We start from the raw sequence: 21456 nt of genomic DNA, 5'->3' as shown, positions 1-21456 counted from the left end.
CAGGAGTAGAAGGGAGGAAAACAGAGAGAATTAAATTTCAATATAAATAAAAGTCCATCTATTTCATCTTACCTCCTGTATGCCAATCACTTTCAGGGTTGGTCTATCCCTGTCAAATCTGGCCCTTTTATTGCTTAACATTTCACTTTGTTGCTGTTTCCAGATTCTAAAACAACAGAATCATACTGTTTGCTTATGCGAGAAATTAATTCAGATGAATATACAATAAAAAACTTTATCAAATACCTTGACCTGATCAGAGAAAAAAGTCTGTGCTTACCAGTTAAAGTAAAATGTACAATTCAGTGTATAAGTTATCATTACCGCACTGCACTGCACCCTTCTTATGATAATTTGGGAAGAATTCCGAAAAGGTCTTCCTCCTTTGTATGTACATTCAAATTTTTGATATACAAATGACTAAAACTGATAATAAAAAGAGGATTTATAATTTAGTTTATAAAACATACATCAAGAAGTCAAATGGCACATCAACAGTTGCTTCAAACAACACATTCCATGATTCAGTTCAATTCATGTATGCAAATTTCAAAAATTACATCCACTTTTTCTTCATCATATCTGCATTTTTTTTTTTTTTTTTTTAAATGCCATATACTCTTTTCTAAGGTTTTGATTAAAATACATAAAAATGATATTGCATTTTTTATTATTATTACAAGGTTTGGAACAACTGGCTACTGATTTTTCAAGAGTTCCATAGTGTTTAAAGTGCAGAGCCAAAGATGGTATTAATATATAAGTGGAAAGTTTATTACCAAAAAACCTTTTCTATATAGTTTTAATTCATACTAAACAATTAAAGTAAAACCACGTTTATACCTATAAGTTTTATAGTGCAGAGTCAACAAGAGGCAGCATAAATAATAGAAACAAATGCATTTGCTATATTTGTGGTAGCTTTTTTTGTAACAAATCAGAAAAATATTATGGAATTTGTTGAAATTCCATTGTTTATATGGCATCTGACAGATGTCACTATTTTTAAATTTTTTTTTTTTTTGTTCTAAATTTGTAAATCAAATCAAATCCTCCCTGTACCTTTGCCCACCAATATTCTCTAACTGCTTATAAAGTATTTTTCTCTTTTCGATTTGATACACTATGAATTATGAAGCATTACATTTTACGTGTGACATTTAGCAGATGCCAAGCAAGCAAAACTTCTGTTTATTCCCACATGGCATTGGTGAGACACAAGCAACAAGTGTCTAACCTTGCTCAAGAGATTTGTTTTACCAGCTAAATGTGAACAGCTGACAAAAATGTAGTGTACAAGCTAAATGTGACATTTGCTGACACCTAAATGCTGACAAAAATGCAGTGTTGATGTTAAATCCACCACGTGCCAAGCAAGCATCTGGGTTCCAATCCAGGGATCAGTGACCTTAAATTCTAAACAACATGATGAAAACTTCATTATTATTGGTTTCTTTCATTTATTTTTATTCGATATTTTTTCACTGAGTTTAGAAAATCATAATTAACAGATCAATGTTTTTCAATTCAGAAAAAAGAAAGCTAAAAATTTAAGTTTTTATAATTAAAAAAAGAGGGTATCATATAAGTGCCATGCAAATGTCTTTCTTAACTTGAGGACTGTATGAGCGATGGAAGGTTAAAATGGAGTACTGTGCATATTTCTGCATGAAATTTGGTGACAAAATAAAGCAACTTGTGTTGAGAAATTGGAGTCAAGAAAGTCTCTAATTTTTTACTATTCCCATGGTCTGGTATGAGCCAAGAAGCTATGGAGATGACTGCTCTCCTTGCTTATTTAAAGGCTAAAAATAAAAAGGACATTCTATATGCAAATCTACCATCTGCTATAAGATCATTATACATAGCCCTTATCTGCTACAGATTCACATTTTCTCATTCTTTCCAGATATATTTTCTTTGTACAGACACCATAAAAAAGAGCTCATTTTCATTACATACTATTTCCAGGAAGATTCACTTGTCTACTGATTCAATATTTCTGAATTAATGACTGACTCAGGAGCTCCATTATATGAAGCAAGTTAGTGAAGAATAATAATTCTTTATTATTTCTTTTTTGCGGGGGGGGGGATACCAATACAATGTACATGTTGCACATGTTGGCACTAATGATATGAAGAGTAGGAGACCGGCAGAATTACTTAACAAGTACAGGTCACTGTTGAAAAAAAAGCTGTGAATTACGGTTGAATTTGAAAGTGTCTGCAATTCTGCCCTGACACGATAGAAGGGAGTACATGATATGAGCCTTGACGATCAATACGGCCCTGGAAAGATTTGTGCAAGGCTCAAGGGGTACAATTTTTTTTAGCCTGGACATTACTTGTTAACAGGAGAGACTGCTTCTACAGGGATAGGATACACTTAAATAGAAAGGATGCAAGAATATTTGCTGATGCTATCGAGGCAGTGTTAGGTGGGTCGAAAAACTGCTAGCTTGGGAGGAGACAAAGACTAATAGATTAACAGTAGCCACTGGCAGAGGTGAAAGTAACTCTTGCACTGCTTCTATTGCAATGAGCAGAAGCCTGAAAAACAAGATGCAGGATATTTCAGAGACTGCTGGGAGTCATTGCGGTACAAGTAAACACATGGGTTGTGTTAGGGTAGCTAAGAATAGAAACAGGTGCATGTATACTTGCGTGTACACCAATGCTAGGAGTTTAGTAAATAAATTTGATGAATTTGAGATATTGCTCAAAACATCAAACGCAGATATTGTTGGGATTTCAGAGACGTGGTGTCACACAGATATAAGGAATGGAGAACTGGAATTTGGGGAGTACAACGTTTATAGAAAGGATAGACAGGATAGGAAGGGAGGAGGGGTTATGCTCTTAGTTAAGAAACACATAAAATCCAAGGAAGTGAAGCCAGTCGACATCACTAGACAGTGCAGTGTCGAGTCAGTTTGGTGTGACATAAGCATTGGGAGATCAAAATTGAGAGTAGGAATGTGCTATAGGCCTAATGACTCTGATGAGTATAATAAGATACTGTACAGGGAAATAGAGTGGGCAATAAATAAGAGAGTCTTATAATGGGGGATTTTAATTTCCCAGATATTGACTGGAATTTGGGGACTGGTCACTCACACACTAGCAAGGCTTTTGTGGATTTATTGGATGATTGTTTTCTACATCAGCATGTTCGGAGGCAACTAGAGGGAGTAATACACTTGATTTGATTATCAGTAGTGATTCTTCATGCATTAAGAATCTGCAGATAAATGAACCACTAGGTGGCAGTGATCACAGTGTACTAAAGTGGGATTTACTCAAAGAGGTAACTACCATTAGGGGTAAAGGGAAGGGTTATTGCTTTCGTAAAGGCACCTACGATGGACTGAGACAGTATTTAAATTCTATACAGTGGGACCAACTGATGATGTTACCAACAGAAAATTCACAATAGGAAGCATTCAAAGAACTTATCTTGGAAGCTACTAGGCTTTACATACCAACTAAGAAATATTGTTCAAGGTTTAGGCCTAAATGGATGTCAGATGAACTAATGAGACATATGGCAGAGAAAAAAAATGCATGGAATACATACAAATTAACACGTGACACAGAAGCCTATGAAAGTGGAGGAGAAATTGTTGAAGATAAACACAAGAAAGGTACCTGGGGTGGATGGGATCTATCCAGTTATATTAAAGGAGACAGCATAGGAAGTAAGCAAACCCTTAGCCATAATTATGAGAGCTTCCTTGGACTCAGGGGAGGTACCCATAGACTGGAGATGTGCAAATGTGACCCCAATTCACAAAGAAGGATCAAAGGCCGATACAAGTAATTATAGCCCTGTGAGTTTAACTTCTGTTCCAGGAAAATTAATGGAGGCACTGGTTAAAGAAGCATTGCAGGAACATCTAGACAAGACTTCAGTTATAACTCGGACACAGCATGGTTTTGTTAAGGGGAAGTCTTCCCTGACCAATTTGATTGGATACTACGATGCAGTCACAAAAGAACTGGATGCAGGGAATAACTTTGATATAATATACTTGGATCTTAGAAAGGCTTTTGATACTGTTGCACATGGAAGACTGCTGCACAAATTGGAGCAGAGTGGCATTGGAGGCAAATTGCTGTTATGGATAAAAGGGTGGTTGAGGGAGAGAAGGCAAAGAGTGGTAATCAATGGACATTTCTGTATTTATAAATGATATTGATGATGGTATATCAAGCTTAATGTCCAAATTTTCAGACGATACGAAGGTTGGCAGGGTTGTCAAGGACACTACTGGAACAGACTTCCATCCCTTGTCTTGGAAGTTGATAGCCTAAATAAGTTTAAGGCTCAGCTGGACAGGTATTTCGAATGAACAAAGGGGTGAAGTGGAAGTGGTTTTTTTTTTTTTTTTTTTTTTTTGACTGAAGCTGCATAAGCTTGCTTTCTTGCATCAAATGCTAATGCTGCACAAGGGTACTTAACAGGCATGCGCTGACACTGCTCCCAGATCCGTTAGCTTCAACTTGTGATTCACAGACTGGAGTAGCATTTTACTGCTCTGTGAATTAAAGGCTAATAGGCTGGAAACACTTATATTTTTGATACTAAGATATAGTATTATTCAAACGTCACCCTTTTTTCACATTGATTCTTCATGAGAAATGCAAAATTTTATGAGTACAAAATTGCTTTCATAATGGTTCGATTTGTTTGTTTTTTTTTGGGAAAAATGCCACATTTTAAAATGCAGGGTTTGAAGGAAGTTAAGACTGTAAACTGTAGTTTTAAAGAATTCCTCACTGTAAATTTCCTTTAGTTTCTAGTAATAGTTGTGCATTATATTCAACTCTCTCTTTTCGGGATGTCTATTGACAATTATTAGCTAATATCAAATTAGCTAATAATTAGCAATAATTTTAATAATAACATTTTATTAGTTTTTGTTTTTTTTAGAGGTTTCTCTTTGGTTATAGTTCAAGGCACTCGTACCTTTTCCTTTCAATATTTCTTATGCCAGGCAATATCGGCATTTGGCATTCTTGGATTACAGTCTTCTCTTTACTGCACATAGCTTTATACTTTTTTTTCTGGGAAATATCTTTTTTTTTTTTCAGAGAAGGAAAATATATGCGATACATATAAATTAACATGTGACACAGTAGCCTATGATAGATATAAGCTGGTCTATAACCAAGTTACAATGGATGTTAGACAGGCAAAGGCAGATTACGAGAGATCCTTGGCAAGGAATGCGAAGAAAAACAGCAAAGAGTTCTTTTCTTATGTAAACTCTAGAAGGAAGGGGATGAATCAGATTGGTCCACTTGAGATTGATGGGTCAACTGTTGATGACCCTGCTCAGGTAGCTAACGAACTAAATGAATATTTTGCATCGACATTCACACATGAGGAGTTATTCAGCGAGGGGAATGCCAGAGGTGTATTCAACTCTAGCAGTAAGCTAGAGAATCTTGTAATAACTGAGAGCAAAGTGGAGGAGAAATTGTTGAAGATAAACACAAGGAAGGCACCTGGGGTGGATGGAATCTATCCAGTTATATTAAAGGAGGCTGCAAACTCTTAGCCATAATTATGAGAGCTTTCTTGGACTCAGAGGAGGTACCCATGGACTGGAGATGTGCAAATGTGACCCCAAACCACAAAGGAGGATCAAAGGGAGACACAGGTAATTACAGACCTGTTAGTTTAACTTCTGTTCCAGGGAAATTAATGGAGGCACTGGTTAAAGAAGCATTGCAGGATCATCTAGAGAAGACTTCAGTTATAGCTCGGACACAGCATGGTTTTGTTAAGGGGAAGTCTTGCCTGACTAATTTGATTTGATACTATGATATAATCACAAAGGAACTGGATGCAAAGAATAACTTTGATATCATATATTTGGATCTTAGAAAAGCCTTTGACACTGTTGCACATGGAACACTGCTGCACAAATTGGAGCAGTGTGGCATTGGATGCAAATTGCTGCTATGGATAAAGGGATGGTTGAGTGGGAGAAGACAGAGAGTGGTAATCAATGGACACTGCTCATCGTGGACTAATGTTATTAATGGAGTCCCTCGGGGTTCAGTGCTGGGTCCATTGTTGTTTTCTGTATTTATAAATGATACTGATGATGGTATATCAGGCTTAATGTCCAAGTTTGCAGACGATACGAAGGTTGGAAGGGTTGTTAATGACACTAATGACAGTTCACTGCTGCAGCAGGATCTAAAAAAGTTGAGCAGATGGGCTGCGAGGTGGCAAATGAAGTTTAACATTGACAAATGTAAAGTACAGTCGATTCCGGTTATTTGGGGCACATCGGGAATAGTACATTTCGGCCCGATTAAGCGGCGGCACCAATTATCCAAAGTTTCACGTAAATAGTTAAAAATGCAATGGACCTCCGCTTTACAATTGGTTCACTGTACAATCAAATCACGTTACGAAGAACTCACCATAGTAAAGTACCGTTCACTATACGATGTGTATAAGTGCCGGTCATTGTAATCAAGTTTGTGAATTGAATTTTAATTCTATTAAACACCGATTCTAATCAGCGAAAATAGGAGGAATATTATCCACCGGCTATAAAAGTAAAGATATATTAAGCACAAATTTGCCCTTTATTACTTTACCAAAAATTAAATGATACGTGAAATTCGGAAGAATATACGTGATAATCGGAATAATTAATACATACTGTAATAGCTACATATTAACTAGTTGACATTTTTGTTCACTGTCATTTGTAGGTGGGGGTTAAAATTTAAAACAGTAAAAAGATAAGCAATCAATAACAAAAAACACAGCACACACAAATTGCAAGTAACACGATATGTGCAAGTGAGAACGGAGTAACTAGTTACGAAGCTTTAAAAATGGGAATGAAGAGAAGATTCTGAAAATTATTTTTTTTTTATATGATTGAAGATTCCATAGCAATGTAAACACATTTTACCATAATAACTCACAGAATTCCAGCTGTCAGTATTATCGCAAATTCAATAAGATCGAGTTTACTATAGTTTATGATAGATTTCGCTAACAGAAAAGCCCAATAAACAGGTGACTGCTAATTGTTTTTATTGTTTTATGGGTGTGACCTCCAGAAATCCAATCGAACTACGTGGTACAGTCGGAGGCAACCGTAGGGTAATCTTAAGTGCTGCGGTCTCTTGCCCCGATTAAACGGCATGTTGTCCCAATTAAGCGAAGTAAACCCTGGCAATTTTATTGATTCGGTTCTGCTTTTTAAGATTTGCCACAAATAAATGGCTGCCCCCGATTAACGGGTGGCCCAAATAACCGGAATCCACTGTACTACATATGGGAAGCAGTAATCCCAGAGTAATATATCAACTCTATGGTACCACACTGACAGTGGTAGAGAATGAAAAGGACCTAGGGGTAATTGTGCAGGCAGATATGAAGTTTTCTGAGCAGTGCAGACAGTCTGCAAGAGTAGCTCATGGTGTCTTGTCAATGATCGGAATTACTTGACAAGTACAGGTCATTGATAAAAAAAAAGCCGTGAATTAGGGTTGAAATTGAAAGTGTCTGCAATTCTGCCCAGACACGATAGGAGGGAGTATATGATGAGAGCCCTGTCGATCAATTCAGCCCTGGAAAGATTGTGCAGGGCTCAAGGGGTAGAATTTTTTTCAGCCTGGTCTGTACTTGTTAACAGGAGAGACTGCTTCTACAGGGATGGGATACACTTAAATAGAAAGGGTGCAAGAATGTTTGCTGATGCTATCGAGGCAGTGTTAGGTGGGTCGGAAAACTGCTAGATTGGGGAGATACAAGGACTAATAGATTAACAGTAGCCACTGGCAGAGGTGAAAGTGATTCTTGCACTGCTTCTATTGGAATGAGCCGCAGCCTGGAAAATAAGATGCAGGATATTTCAGAGACTGCTGGGAATCATTGGGGTACAGTTGTGTTAGGGTAGCTAAGAAAAAGAACAGGTGCATGTATACTTGTGTGTACACCAATGCTAGGAGTTTAGTAAATAAATTTGATGAATTTGAGGTATTGCTCAAAACATCAAAGGCAGATATTGTGGAGATTTCAGAGACGTGGTGTCACACAGATATAAGGAATGCAGAACTGGAATTTGGGGAGTACAATGTCTACAGAAAGGATAGACAGGATAGGAAGGGAGGAGGGGTTATGCTATTAGTTAAAAAACACATAAAATCCAAGGAAGTGAAGCCAGTCGACATCGCTGGACAGTGCAGTGTAGAGTCAGTTTGGTGTGACATAAGCATTGGGAGATCAAAATTGAGAGTAGGAGTGTGCTATAGGCCTAATGACTCTGATGAGTATAATAAGAAACTGTTCGGAGAAATAGAGTGGGCCAGTAAATCAGAGAGTCTTATAATGGGGGATTTTAATTTCCCAGATATTGACTGGAATTTGGGGGCTGGTCACTCACACAGTAGCAAGGCTTTTGTGGATTTATTGGATGATTGTTTTCTACATCAGCATGTTCGGGAGGCAACTAGAGGGAGTAATACTCTTGATTTGATTATCAGTAGTGATTCTTCATGCATTAAGAATCTGCAGATAAATGAACCACTAGGTGGCAGTGATCACAGGGTGCTGAAGTGGGAGTTACTCAAAGAGGTAACTACCATTAGGGGTAAAGGGAAGGGGTATTGCTTTCGTAAAGGCGACTACAATGGACTGAGACAGTATTTAAATTCTATACAGTGAGATCAACTGATGATATTGCCAACAGCAAATTCAAAATGGGAAGCATTCAAAGAACTTATCTTGGAAGCTACTAGGCTTTACATACCAACTAAGAAATATTGTTCAAGGTTTAGGCCTAAATGGATGTCAGATGAACTAATGAGGCATATGGCAGAGAAGAAAAATGCATGGGATACATACAAATTAACACGTGACACAGACGCCTATGATAGATACAAGTTGATCTGTAACCAAGTTACAAAGGAGGTTAGGCAAGCGAAGGCAGATTACGAGAGATCCTTGGCAAGGAATGCGAAGAAAAACAGCAGAGTTCTTTTCTTATGTAAACTCTAGAAGGAAGGGGATGAATCAGATTGGTCCACTTGAGATTGATGGGTCAACTGTTGATGACCCTGCTCAGGTAGCTAACGAACTAAATGAATATTTTGCATCGACATTCACACATGAGGAGTTATTCAGCGAGGGGAATGCCAGAGGTGTATTCAACTCTAGCAGTAAGCTAGAGAATCTTGTAATAACTGAGAGCAAAGTGGAGGAGAAATTGTTGAAGATAAACACAAGAAAGGCACCTGCGGTGGATGGGATCTATCCAGTTATATTAAAAGAGGCAGCAAAGGAAGTAAGCAAACCCTTAGCCATAATTATGAGAGCTTCCTTGGACTCAGGGGAAGTACCCATGGACTGGAGATGTGCAAATGTGACCCCAATTCACAAAGGGGGAATCAAAGGCTGACACAAGTAATTATAGACCTGTGAGTTTAACTTCTGATCCCGGAAAATTAATGGAGGCACTGGTTAAAGAAGCACTGCAGGATCATCTAGACAAGACTTCAGTTATAGCTAGGACACAGCATGGTTTTGTTAAGGGTAAGTCTTGCCTGACCAATTTGATTGGATACTATGATGCAGTCACAAAAGAACTGGATGCAGGGAATAACTTTGATATTATATACTTGGATCTTAGAAAGGCTTTTGATACTGTTGCACATGGAAGACTGCTGCACAAATTGGAGCAGTGTGGCATTGGAGGCAAATTGCTGCTATGGATAAAGGGGTGGTTGAGGGGGAGAAGACAGAGAGTGGTAATCAATGGACACTGCTCATCGTGGACTAATGTTATTAGTGGAGTCCCTCAGGGCTCAGTGTTGGGTCCTTTATTATTTTTTACAGTCTATCAGAACGACAGATGGAAGGAATAGAACCAGGGTATGTCTGCCAGGAGCAAAAGTTGATAACATTGTGGAGCAGATATCATCTTTGTTGTACACATTGGCACTAATAACATTAAAAGTAGGCCATCTGTGGACTTCCTTAATAACTACAGGTCAATGTAGTAAAAATGTCACAAGTTAGGATTCAATTTGAAAGTGTCTGCAATTCTGCTCAAATACAATAGGAGGGAGTATATGATGAGAGCCTTGTCAATCAATTCTGCCCTGGAGATTGTGCAAGGGTCATGGGGTAGAATTTTTCTCAGCATGCTTGTTAACAAGAATGAAGAGACTGTTTCGACGATGGTATACATTTAAGCAGAAAGGGTGCGAGAATATCTGCTGATGCTATCAAGGCAATGTAATGTGGGTCGGAAAACTGCTGGCTTGGCAGGATAGACAGACTAATAGATTAACGGTAGCCGCAGGCAAAGGTGAAAATGATTCTTGCACTGCTTCTATTGGAATGAGCAGTAGCCTGGAAAGCAAGTCACTGGGGATTTCAAGAACTGCTGAGAGTCACCATGGAACAAGTAAATATATGGGCTGTGTTTGGGTAACAAAGAGTAAGAACAGGTTCGTGTATACTGGTATATACACTAATCCTAGGAGTATAGTAAATAAATTTGATGAATTTGAATTGCTGGTCAAGATATCAAAGGCAGATATTGTTGGTATATCAGAGATGTGCAGATATATATATAACGCAGAATTGGAATTTAAGGAGCACAATACGTACAGAAAAGATAGCAAGGGAAAAGTGGTTATGCTATTAGTTAAGAAACACATAAAATCTAAGGCAGCACATCCAATTATTATTATTATTAGCCATATGGTGCTACGAAGCCTGAGGTTTATGCTGCGCCAGCCAAAAAAAAATTCCCGACAATTTCCCTGAGAGAGAGAGAGAGAGAGAAAGAGAGAGTCAAAAGTAGAAAGGAATCACCAAGAAAGAGAAGAATGATAATATCCAGCTCAGGACCCTGGGTGTGCCAAGCCTATACTCACAAGATGTGAGCCCCTGGGGTGATTAATTGACAACGTTGCAGGCACAGTTTAGCTGTAGTAGCACTTGTGCCAAGAAGTCTTCATTCAATCAATGAAGCAATCCAGTTGACATGGATGGACAGTGTAATGTTGAGTCTGTTGGTGTGATAAGCACTGGAAAAGCAAAATGTGTAGGAGTGTGTTATAGGCCTAATGATGGACAAGTACAGAGAAATAGAGCAGGCCAGTAAATCAGAATGTCGTACAATGGAGGATTTTAACTGGAACTTTGGGTGGCCACTCGCACAATAGCAGGACTTTTGTGGATTTATTGGATAATTGTTTTCTATAGCAGCAGGTTCAAGAGCTACCAGAGGGAGAAATACACTTGATCTGATTATCAGCAGTGATTATTCGTGCATTAATAAGCTGCAGATAAAGACACTTTGTGGCAGTGATCACAGTGTATTGATGTAGAATTTACAGAAAGCAGAGGATTTTTGCTTTCATACAGGTTGCGATGGTGGTCTCAGACAATTTTTGTATTTTATACAGTGTTTTTTTTTTTTTTTTTTTTTTTTGTTAGTTGTTGGCGCAGCGGCTTCTGTGGCCATAATGCACCACCCAAGGTTTTTCCACTTTGGAAGCTTTCAAGGAATGCTTCCCATTTAGAATTTGGAAACTGCTAGGCTTTTCATACCAAAAAATACTTTTCAAGGTTTACTTTTCAGGACAGGTATTTGGAATGAACAGGGGGGTGAAATGGGAGTTTTTTTTTTGGCTGATGCTGCATAAGCTTGCTTTCTTGCATCATGTGCCTCTACTAATGCTAATGCTCAAGTCCAATATAGCTGATAAATGCTTTATGAGCAAGTTTTTACCTTTCTATCAGCATCAATACCATATATTAGACTAACGAGCCAAATGTTTTAAAATCAAAAGGTCGCTTCTTCATTATTTCTTCTAACACAGTTATAGACTCTGACTGTTGACATCATTACAAGAACAGAAAGTTTACAGTACCCGAATTTATGCAACTCAGTCCTGTGCATAACATAAAGCAGGGATCGCTGTGTGTTTGTGAATATGTAATATACATTTTCTTATCTTTCAATATGTAATAAATATTTGTAAATGATTTCAGATGAAGCAGGTGATTTTTTGCCAATTATAATGTTGTTTTGAATCAGAGTTGATAGACAGTAATCCCTATATTTCCTAAAGGGATAGCTAAAGCACTGTTCTGGGTAGATAATCACTAAAAAATATTTTAAAAAATGTCACATTTAAGGCCAACCAAGAATTACCTCATCAACACCATATGTATTATGTCTATAAATTATGTGTTCTCTAGTCAATTTGTCTGCTTTACAGGACAAAAAAAAAAATTCTCCGAAGGAGACTATTGCACCCACACCTCTGACTACTACAGTAGAGTGGAAAAAGCCCACAAGAGTTCATGCCATTAATGGGTTTCAGATCCAGGCCTTTTCCACCCAGTGGAGAAGAATGGTGAATATAAGAGCAGTAACCCCCAAAGTGGGAAATCATTAAGCCTTAATCATCATGTAGTAGAAAAAAATTTCCTAATTGGTTAAGGGGGCAACAACTCCTTCTGCTCTAACCTGGATCACCCCTGACAACAAAATCAAGATGCAAATTAAGAACACTAAAGATGATATTCCTCTACACATTGGCACTAATGACATTCAGAGTAACAGTTCTGCAGACCTACTTATCAAGTGCAGGGCAATGGTGGAAAAAAGTAACAGGTTTGAATTAAATTTAAACACTGCAATCCTGCCCAGACACAATAGGAGGGAGTATATATTGCCTTGTCAACCAATTTGGCTCTGGAGAGATTGTGCAAGGCTAATGGCTACAATTTTTCACAGCAGGATCTGTGCCTCTTAACAACAGAGAGACTTCTATAGGAATGGGACACATAAACAGAAAGGGTGCAAGAATGTTTGCTGATGCTATCGTAGCAATGTTAGGTGGGTCAGAAAACTGCTAGCTTGGGGGGAGAATAAACAAGCTAATAGATTAACAATAACTGCAGGCTGAAGTGAAAATGATTCTTGCACTACTTCTATTGGAACAAGCAGTCAGTGGCGGACTGGTCAGGGTGTCAGCTTGCCCGATGGCAAGTGGGTCCCCTTGCAACAACATTAGACAGTATGTTAAAAATGTTAAAATGACCTTTTAGTAGCTTGAAAATATAACAGTTGTGGGTGGGCCCCCTTTGTCTCCTGGCAACCAATGTTTTTAGACCCAGTCCGCCACTGCGAGAAGGAGCCTTGAAAGCAAGGTGCAAGGGATTTCAAGGACTGCTGGGAGCCATGAAACAAGTAAATACATTGGCTATGTTAAGGAAACTAGCGCAGCCCACCCATGTATTTACTTGTTTCATGTAAATAAGAACAGGTGCATGTATATTTTTGTGCACACCAATGCTGGGAGCATAGTTAATAAAACTGATGAGTTTGAATTGCTGGTCAAGTCATCAAATTCAGACTGTTGGGAAATCAGAGATGTGATGCCACTAAAATATAAGGGATGCAGAATTTAAATATTGAGCTTACAATGTATACAGAAAGGACAGACAGGATAGGCGGGAGGGGAGAGTTATGTTCTTAATTAAGAAACACACAAAATCTAAGGCAGTGCATCCAGCTGACTTGGATGAGAAGTGCAATGGTGAGTACGTTTAGTGCAACATAAACATTGGGAAACCAGGTCTGTGAGTAGGAGTGTGTGTGTGTGTGTGTGTGTGTGTGTGTGTGTGTGTGTGTGTGTGTGTGTGTGTGTGTGTGTGTGTGTGTGTGTGTTATAGGCCTAATTATTATTATTATTATTATGGTGCAAGGAAGCCTGAGGCTTTTAGTTGCTGCACCACCCAAAAAAAAATGATGACATCCAGCTCAGGACCCTCGGTGCACCAAGCCCATACTCACTAGATGTGAGCCTCTGAGGTTAATGACTTTGATGAGTATAGCAATTAACTGAACACAGAAATACAAGTAAGCCAGTAAATCTTATAATGCAAGTTTATAACTTTCCAGATATTGATTGGAACCTGTGGGTTGGTCACTCACATGCTAACAAGACTTTTGTGGATTTATTGCATGACTGTTTTCTACAGCAGCATGTTAAAGAGACAACAAGAGGCAGTAATACTCTTCATCTGATTATCAACAGTGACTATTCATGCATTAAGAATATGTAGATAAAAGACCCACTAGTTGGCAGTGGTCACGGTGTGTGTTGATTTTGGATTTATTGAAAGATGTAACTACCATCAAAGGTAAAGGAAGGGTTTTGCTTTCATAAAAGTGACTACAGTGGTCTCAGTCTCAGATAGTTTTTAAATTCTCTACAGTGGGATTGACTCATGATGTTACCATCATCATATTCTAAATGGGAAGAATTCAAGGAATAAATCATGGAAGCAACTAACCCTTTCATACCAACTAAGAAATACTCTTCAATGTATAGGCCTAAATGAATGTTAGAGGAACTGATGAGACTCATGGCAGAGAAGGAAAATGCATGGGATGCAAATAAATTATCAGGCAACACAGACACCTATGGTAGTTATAAACTAGTCTGTAATCAAGTCACAAAGAAGGTCAGGCATGCAAAGGTAGATTATTAAGAAATCTTTGGCAAAGGATGCAAAGAAAACCAGCAAGATTTCTTTCTTTACATAAATGGTAGAAGGAAGGGGGGAAATTGGTCCAGTGGATATCGATGTGTATACTGTTGATGATACTGCTCAGGTTGCTGATAAATTGAATGAGTATTCTGCATCTATATTCACACGTGAGGAATTCTTTAGGGAAGGGTATGCCAGAAGTTTATCAAACTCTTAACAGGGAGCTAAATGATTTTGTAATAACTAAGAGGAAAGTGGAAGAGAAATTGTTGAAGATGAACATAAGAAAAGCACCACGGTTGCATGCGATCTATCCAATTATATTAAGGAAGGCGGCAAACAATTACCATAGCAATAATTATGAGAGCATCCTTGGATTCAGAGAAGGTCCCCAAGGAATGAAGATGGACGAATGTATACCTAATTTACAAGCAGAGCCTATCTTAGGTCTAGGCAAACTAGGGCCCATAAAGGCAATGGACACAGCCAAAATCAATGATCTCCAGTAACTTAACAAGAATTAGCAATTGTGTTCCTTATAAAATTTTCAAATAAAAAAATTTTTAAATATTTATACTTGTACCTGATTTTGATAGCAAAAATATATGTTTTATTAGAATATATAAGTATTGTGTTGTGTATTACATACTTAATTTTTACTCTTAGAAATATGTGCATATATGCAAATTTTTTGCTTTACATTTTTATATTAACTATAATCCAAATTTTGGATTAAAGTGTTAATTTTTTTTTTTTTATTATTAAAGTAGGGTGTAGGAGCCTTGAAAATATTCTGTCTAGGGCCCAAATACTCCAAAGATAGGCCCTGTTCACTGGGGGGAGGAGGGGGATCAAAGGGTGACATGGGTAATTAAAGACCTGTTAGTTTAACTCCTTTTCCCGAGAAAATAATGGAGTCACTGGTAAAAGAAGTAATGCAGGATCATGTTGACAACAGTGCAATTATATTTCAGATGCAGCATGGGTGTCTTGAGGGGAAATCTTCTTTGACTGATTTGATTGGATAATATGATGTGGTCACAAAGGAACTGGAAGCAAAAAAAATTTTGATATCATATACATGGATTTCAAGAAATCTTTAGTAATACTATTGCACATAAACAACTGTTGTGCAAATTGGACCAGTGTGGCATTAAGGATAAATTGCCTGCTATGGATAAAGGGATGGTTGAGTGGGTGAAGACAGTGTGTTAATCAATATACACTGCTGTTTGTGAACTAATGTTATTAGTAAAGTCCTCCAAGATAAGGTGTTGGCCCACTGTTATTTTCTATATTTATCAATGTCACTGATGAAGGCATATCAGGCTTCATGTCCAAATTTGCACATGATACAAAGGTTTGCAAGCTGGTTATTGACGGTAACGATAGTATGCCACTGCAACAGGATCTAGAAAAGTTGGGCAGATGGACTGAGAACTGGAAACTGAAGTTTAACATTGATAAATGCAAAGTATTGCATATTGGGTTGCAGTATACCAGTAATGCACCAACTGTGTGGTACTACACTCAGGGTACCGGCAAATGAAAATGATCTGGGGGTAATTTGCAGTCAGATATGAAATTCTCTGAGGAATGCGGACAGGCTGCCAAAACAGCTCATGGGGTTTGGTCTGGAATTTTGCTGATAGATATAATTAGCATTAGCACATGATGCAAGAAAGCAAGCTTATATAGCATCAGCCAAAAAAAAAAAACCCTTATTTCACCCATCCCCTCTCTCCAAATGTTTCTCAAGTTCTGCCTTGAATCTATTTAAGCTATCGACTTCTACAACGACGGATGAAAGTTTGTTCCAGCAATCAACCACCCGCTGGCTAAAGGCACACTTCCGCACATCTATACTACAACTCTCTTTCCTCAATTTCAATTTATGCCTCTCAAGCATAAATTGAAATTTCAATTTATGCCTCTTGCTTAGAATAATCGCCTCTCAGGCGATTATTCTAAGCAAGAGAAAAAATCCCATCAGCATTGAGCATGCTCAAACCATTCAAAGCTTTATATACCTCAATCAGTTCACCTGGCAGGTGCCTAGTCTCCAGACATTGTAATTTGCAAAACTTAAGCTTTTCTTCATAAGAGCAACCCTTTGTTCTGTTCACTAATCTTGTTGCATTTCTCTGTACCCGTTCCAACAGCTCTACATCCTTCTTAAAATGAGACTTCCAGACCTGTATACAGTACTCAAGGTGTGGCCTGACCATTGCCTTATACAAGGAGATAATCACCTCCTTATACCTGATAGAAAAATTCCTGTATATCATTGACAAGATACCATGAGCTACTCTTGCAGACCATCTGCACTGCTCACAAAACTTCATATCTGCCTGCACAATTACCCCATGTCCTTTTCATTCTCTACAACTCTCAGTGTCGTACCACAGAGTTGTTACGTTACTCTGGGATTACTGCTTCCCATATGTAGTACTTTACATTTGTCAATGTTAAACTTCATTTGCTACCTCTCACCCATCTGCTCAACTTTTCTAGATCCTGTTGCAGCAGTGTCATTAGTTTCATTAACAACCCTGCCAACTTTGTATCATCTGCAAACCTGGATATTAAGCCTGATATACCATCATCAATATCATTTATAAATACAGAAAACAATGGACCCAACATTGAATCCTGAGGGACTCCACTAATAATATTAGTCCATGAAGAGCAGTGTCCATTGATTACCACTCTGCCTTCTCCCACTCAATCATCCCTTTGTCCATAGCAGCAATTTGCCTCCAATGCCACACTGCTCCAATTTGTGCAGCAGTCTACCATGCGCAACAGTATCAAAGGCCTTTCTAAAATCCAAATATATGATATCAAAGTTATTCTTTGCATCCAGTTCCTTTGTAACTACATCATAGTATCCAATCAAATTTGTCAGACAAGACTTCCCCTTAACAAACCCATGCTGTGTCCCAGCTATAACTGAAGTCTTCTCTAGTTGATCATGCAATGCTTCTTTAACCAGTGCCACCATTAATTTCTCTCGGAACAGAAGTTAAACTAACAGGTCTATAATTACCTGTGACTCCCTTTGATCCTTCTTTTTGTGGATTCAGGTCACATTTGCACATCTCCAGTCCATGTGCAAATGTGACCATCTCCAGTCCATAATTATGGCTAAGGGTTTGCGTACTTCCTTCCTTTGCCGCCTCCTTTAATATAACTGGATAGATTCCATCCACCCCAGGTGCCTTTCTTATGTGTATCTTCAACAATTTTTCCTCCACTTTACTCTCAGTTATTACAAGATTATCTGGCTTACTGCAAGAGTTGAATACACCTCTGGCATTCCCCTCCCTGAATAACTCCTCATGTGTGAATGTAGAGACAAAATATTCATTTGGTTTATTAGCTACCTGAGCAGGATCATCAACAGTTGACCCATCGATATCGTGGACCAATCTGATTCATCCCCTTCCTTATAGAGTTTACATAATAAAGAACTCTTTCTGTTTTTCTTTGCATCCTTTGCCAAAGATTTCTCGTAATCTGCCTTCGCCTGCCTAACCTCCTTTGTAACTTGGTTACAGACCAGCTTATATCTATCACAGGCTTCTGTGGCACATGTTAAGTTATATGTATCCCATGCATTTTTCTTCTCTGTCACATGTCTAATTAGTTCATCTGACATCCATTTAGGCCTAAATCTTGAACAATATTTCTTTGTTGGTATGAAAAGCCTAGTAGCTTCCAAAATTAATTCTTTGAATGCTTCCCATTTTGAATTTGCTGTTGGTAACATCATCAGTTTGTCCCACCATACAGAAATGAAATACTGTCTCAGACCACCGTAGTCACCTTTACGAAAGCAAAAACCCTTCCCTTTACCCTTGATGGTAGTTACCTCTTTGAGTAAATCCCATTTCAGCACACTGTGATCACTGCCACCTAGTGGTTCCTTTATCTGTAAATTCTTAATGCATGCCCAAGTTGCCTCCCAAACATGCTGCTGTAGAAAACAATCATCCAATAAATCCACAAAAGCCTTGCTAGTGTGTGAATGACCACCCCACAAATTCCAGCCAATCTCTGAGAAATTAAAATCCCCCATTAAAAGACACTCTGATTTACTGGCCCACTGTATTTCTCTGTAGAATTGCTCATTATACTCATCAGATTCATTTGACCTATAACACACACACCTACTCTCATTTTTCCTTTCTCAGTGCTTATGTCACACCAAACAGACTCAACATTGCATTGTCCACCAATATCAATTGGATGCACTTCCTTAGATTTTATATGTTTCTTAACTAACAGCATAACCCCTCCTCCTTTTTTGTCCTGTCTATCCTTTCTGTACACATTGTACTCCCCAAATTCCATTTCTGCACTGCTTATGTCTGTGTGACTATATCTGCCTTTAATGTCTTGACTAGCACTTCAAGCTCATCGAATTTATTAACTATACTCTTAGCATTAGTGTACATGCAAGTATACATGGACCTGTTTCTGCTCTTAGTTACTCTATCACCCATGTATTTACTTGTTCCACTATGACTCCCAGCAGTCCTGGAAATCCCCATTGCCTTGCTTTCCAGGCTGCAGCTCAATTGCATTTCAATAGAAGTAGTGCAAGAATTACTTTTACCTCTGCCAACAGCTACTGTTAATCTATTAGTCTGTGTATCCCCCCAAGCTAGCAGTTCTCCGACCCACCTAACTCTTTCTCGATAGTTTCAGCAAATATTCTTGCACCCTTTCTATTTAAGTGTATCCCATCCCTGTAGAAGCAGTCTCTCCTGTTAACAAGCACAGACCAGGCTGAGAAAAATTCTACCCGTTGAGCCTTGCACAATCTCCCCAGGGCCGAATTGATCAACAAGGCTCTCATCATATACTCTGTCCTATCGTGACTGGCCAGAATTGCAGACACTTTCAAATTCAACCCTAACTCACGGCTTTTTTTCAGCATTGACTTGTACTTGCTAAGTACAAGGAGACAATTATCCCATATAAGGCAATTGTCAAGACACATCTTGAGTACTGCATACACATTAGGAAGCCTCACTTTAAGAAGTGATGTAGATCCGCTGGAAAGGGCAACCAGATCAGTGAAGAGACGACACAGAAGTCCTTCAGTTATTCAAATTGTAGTGTCTCTGTAATAGGCAGCTGCAAGGTGATGAGGTTGAGGTGTTTAAAGCTTCATATGAATTGAGAAAGCTCAATGCTGATAGGATTCTTCCTCTTTCTCAGACTACACACGAGGGGCACAAATTCAAATTGATGAAGTATGGTTGCAGAATATATGTGGAAGTTTGCCTTTAGACAATGGATATTAGAATGCATTTACTGAGCAAGTGGACAACTGAATGTGAAACTATGACTTGATGTTTGTGCACTCCAGACTATTGGCTAGAAGAAGAGAAAGAAAGTACGGACTGGCCGGTGGAGACTCCTCCCATTTACTGCTTTCCCCCACTGTTCTCCAGAACATAGGTTTCTGATCTTTTGATTGGATTTTAACGGGAAGTGCAAAATTATCATGCTGTTGGTTAGTCGTCATCATGCTGCTCTGCTGCCTTCAGTTATTGTGTGTTATTATTATTATTCCTTGTTGATGGTTTGCAAAAAGATGGCTATGAGATTTTAGTGGGAAATGCGAAATTATCGTGCTGTTGTTTAGTCATCGTCATGCTGCCCTCAATTATTGTATAATACTGTTATTCCGTATTGATGGTTCAGAAAAGATGGAGGTAAGACTGTAATTGAATGGTGTCCGAGTGTGAATTTGATAGCTGCGGAATACAAGCATTTTCAGTGTGGACGTTTCATGAAGTGTATCAGCCAGCATGCAAACTGATGAGGTAAGTTTTTTTTTTTTTTTTTTTAAGTTGTTTCTTTTTTCCTTTCAGTAACTATATCAGTTGTTAGTATCAGGTTGTCTTTATAGCAGCAGGGGTATGGGGGCTGCAGGCCCCTACAAAAAAGAGTTTGCTGCCCCCATAAAAAAAGTCATTTTTATTGAGGTGCGTGAGAAATTATCATTGCTAATGATCATGAAATCGCCTAGTAATGTACGGAAGAGAAGAATCAGTGGTTGTATGGGGTGTTAATTTTTGTTAGTTGTTTAAAAGGTAGGGGTACCCTATTGTAAATTTTAAACTAGCTCCGATATAGCGATGTCACGTGACATCCTCTAAAAAGACCGCCTTGCCCGGAGAAGAGCAAAAGCGACATGTGGCCTCTTTCTGCAAATCAATGTTCCCGTCACTAACCCCTTGCCTTTATCAAATGTACATAGTTTCACGTTTAGTCGTCTGCTTGTCCCAGTCAAATGCATTTTTACCAGTAAACTGTCGTCGTTGCTTTTTTTTTTTTTTTTTTTTTTTTTTTCAACTGTTGCTTTACACCCATGCTTTCTTGCAATAATACTAGATAGCGTAAAGCACAGAGTGTATCTTACTATCTATCAGAGTAGTAAAATACAGAGTATCTTACTACTCCGATAGATAGAAAGATACAGAGTGTACATAGTAGCAGTAAAAGAAAAATGTTTCAGTAGTAAGGTTCAGGAAAATCAAGTTGGAATAAATGACGAATAAGACTGACTCAGCCAACAAGTCTAAACATGCAAATTTTGTTTAACAAAAAATAGAAAAGAAAAAAAAAAAAGGCGCAGTGGAATGGGAGTAGTGGCATAAGGGCTGCCAGCGCCATATTATACAGAGTGTATCTCAGACGATAATGTTAATTCCGGTTACACATTAAAATGCATAGAAAGTGGCGCCACCAATTTCGGACCTAAGAAACAGGCTCGAAGAGTGCGTGCAGAATTTTCTACAGCTTTGTAATTTCGATGGACAATATATCAATGCACCAATTATTAGTATGAAATATTCACAATTAGTTGTTTAAATA

General features: G+C 38.3%; 1 protein-coding gene across 1 annotated transcript in view; it reads right to left on the bottom strand.

Annotated features, from left to right (window-relative positions):
• Positions 1 to 21456, bottom strand: part of LOC150085819 (transmembrane and coiled-coil domain-containing protein 6) — a 234285-nt gene that overhangs the window by 209876 nt on the left and 2953 nt on the right. The window contains exon 2 of the mRNA XM_090374704.1: positions 73 to 166. Coding sequence (XP_090230830.1) covers positions 73 to 141 — 69 coding nt within the window. The 5' untranslated portion in view covers positions 142 to 166. The remainder of the gene's footprint in view (positions 1 to 72; positions 167 to 21456) is intronic.

The sequence above is a fragment of the Mastigoproctus giganteus genome, chromosome 5 (genome assembly GCF_048544385.1).
Source record: "Mastigoproctus giganteus isolate SK-2022 chromosome 5, ASM4854438v1, whole genome shotgun sequence".
In the NCBI taxonomy this organism is placed as follows: Eukaryota; Metazoa; Arthropoda; class Arachnida; order Uropygi; family Thelyphonidae; genus Mastigoproctus; species Mastigoproctus giganteus.
Note: the sequence above shows the minus strand (reverse complement) of the source record. Positions and strands in the feature narration are given on the sequence as shown.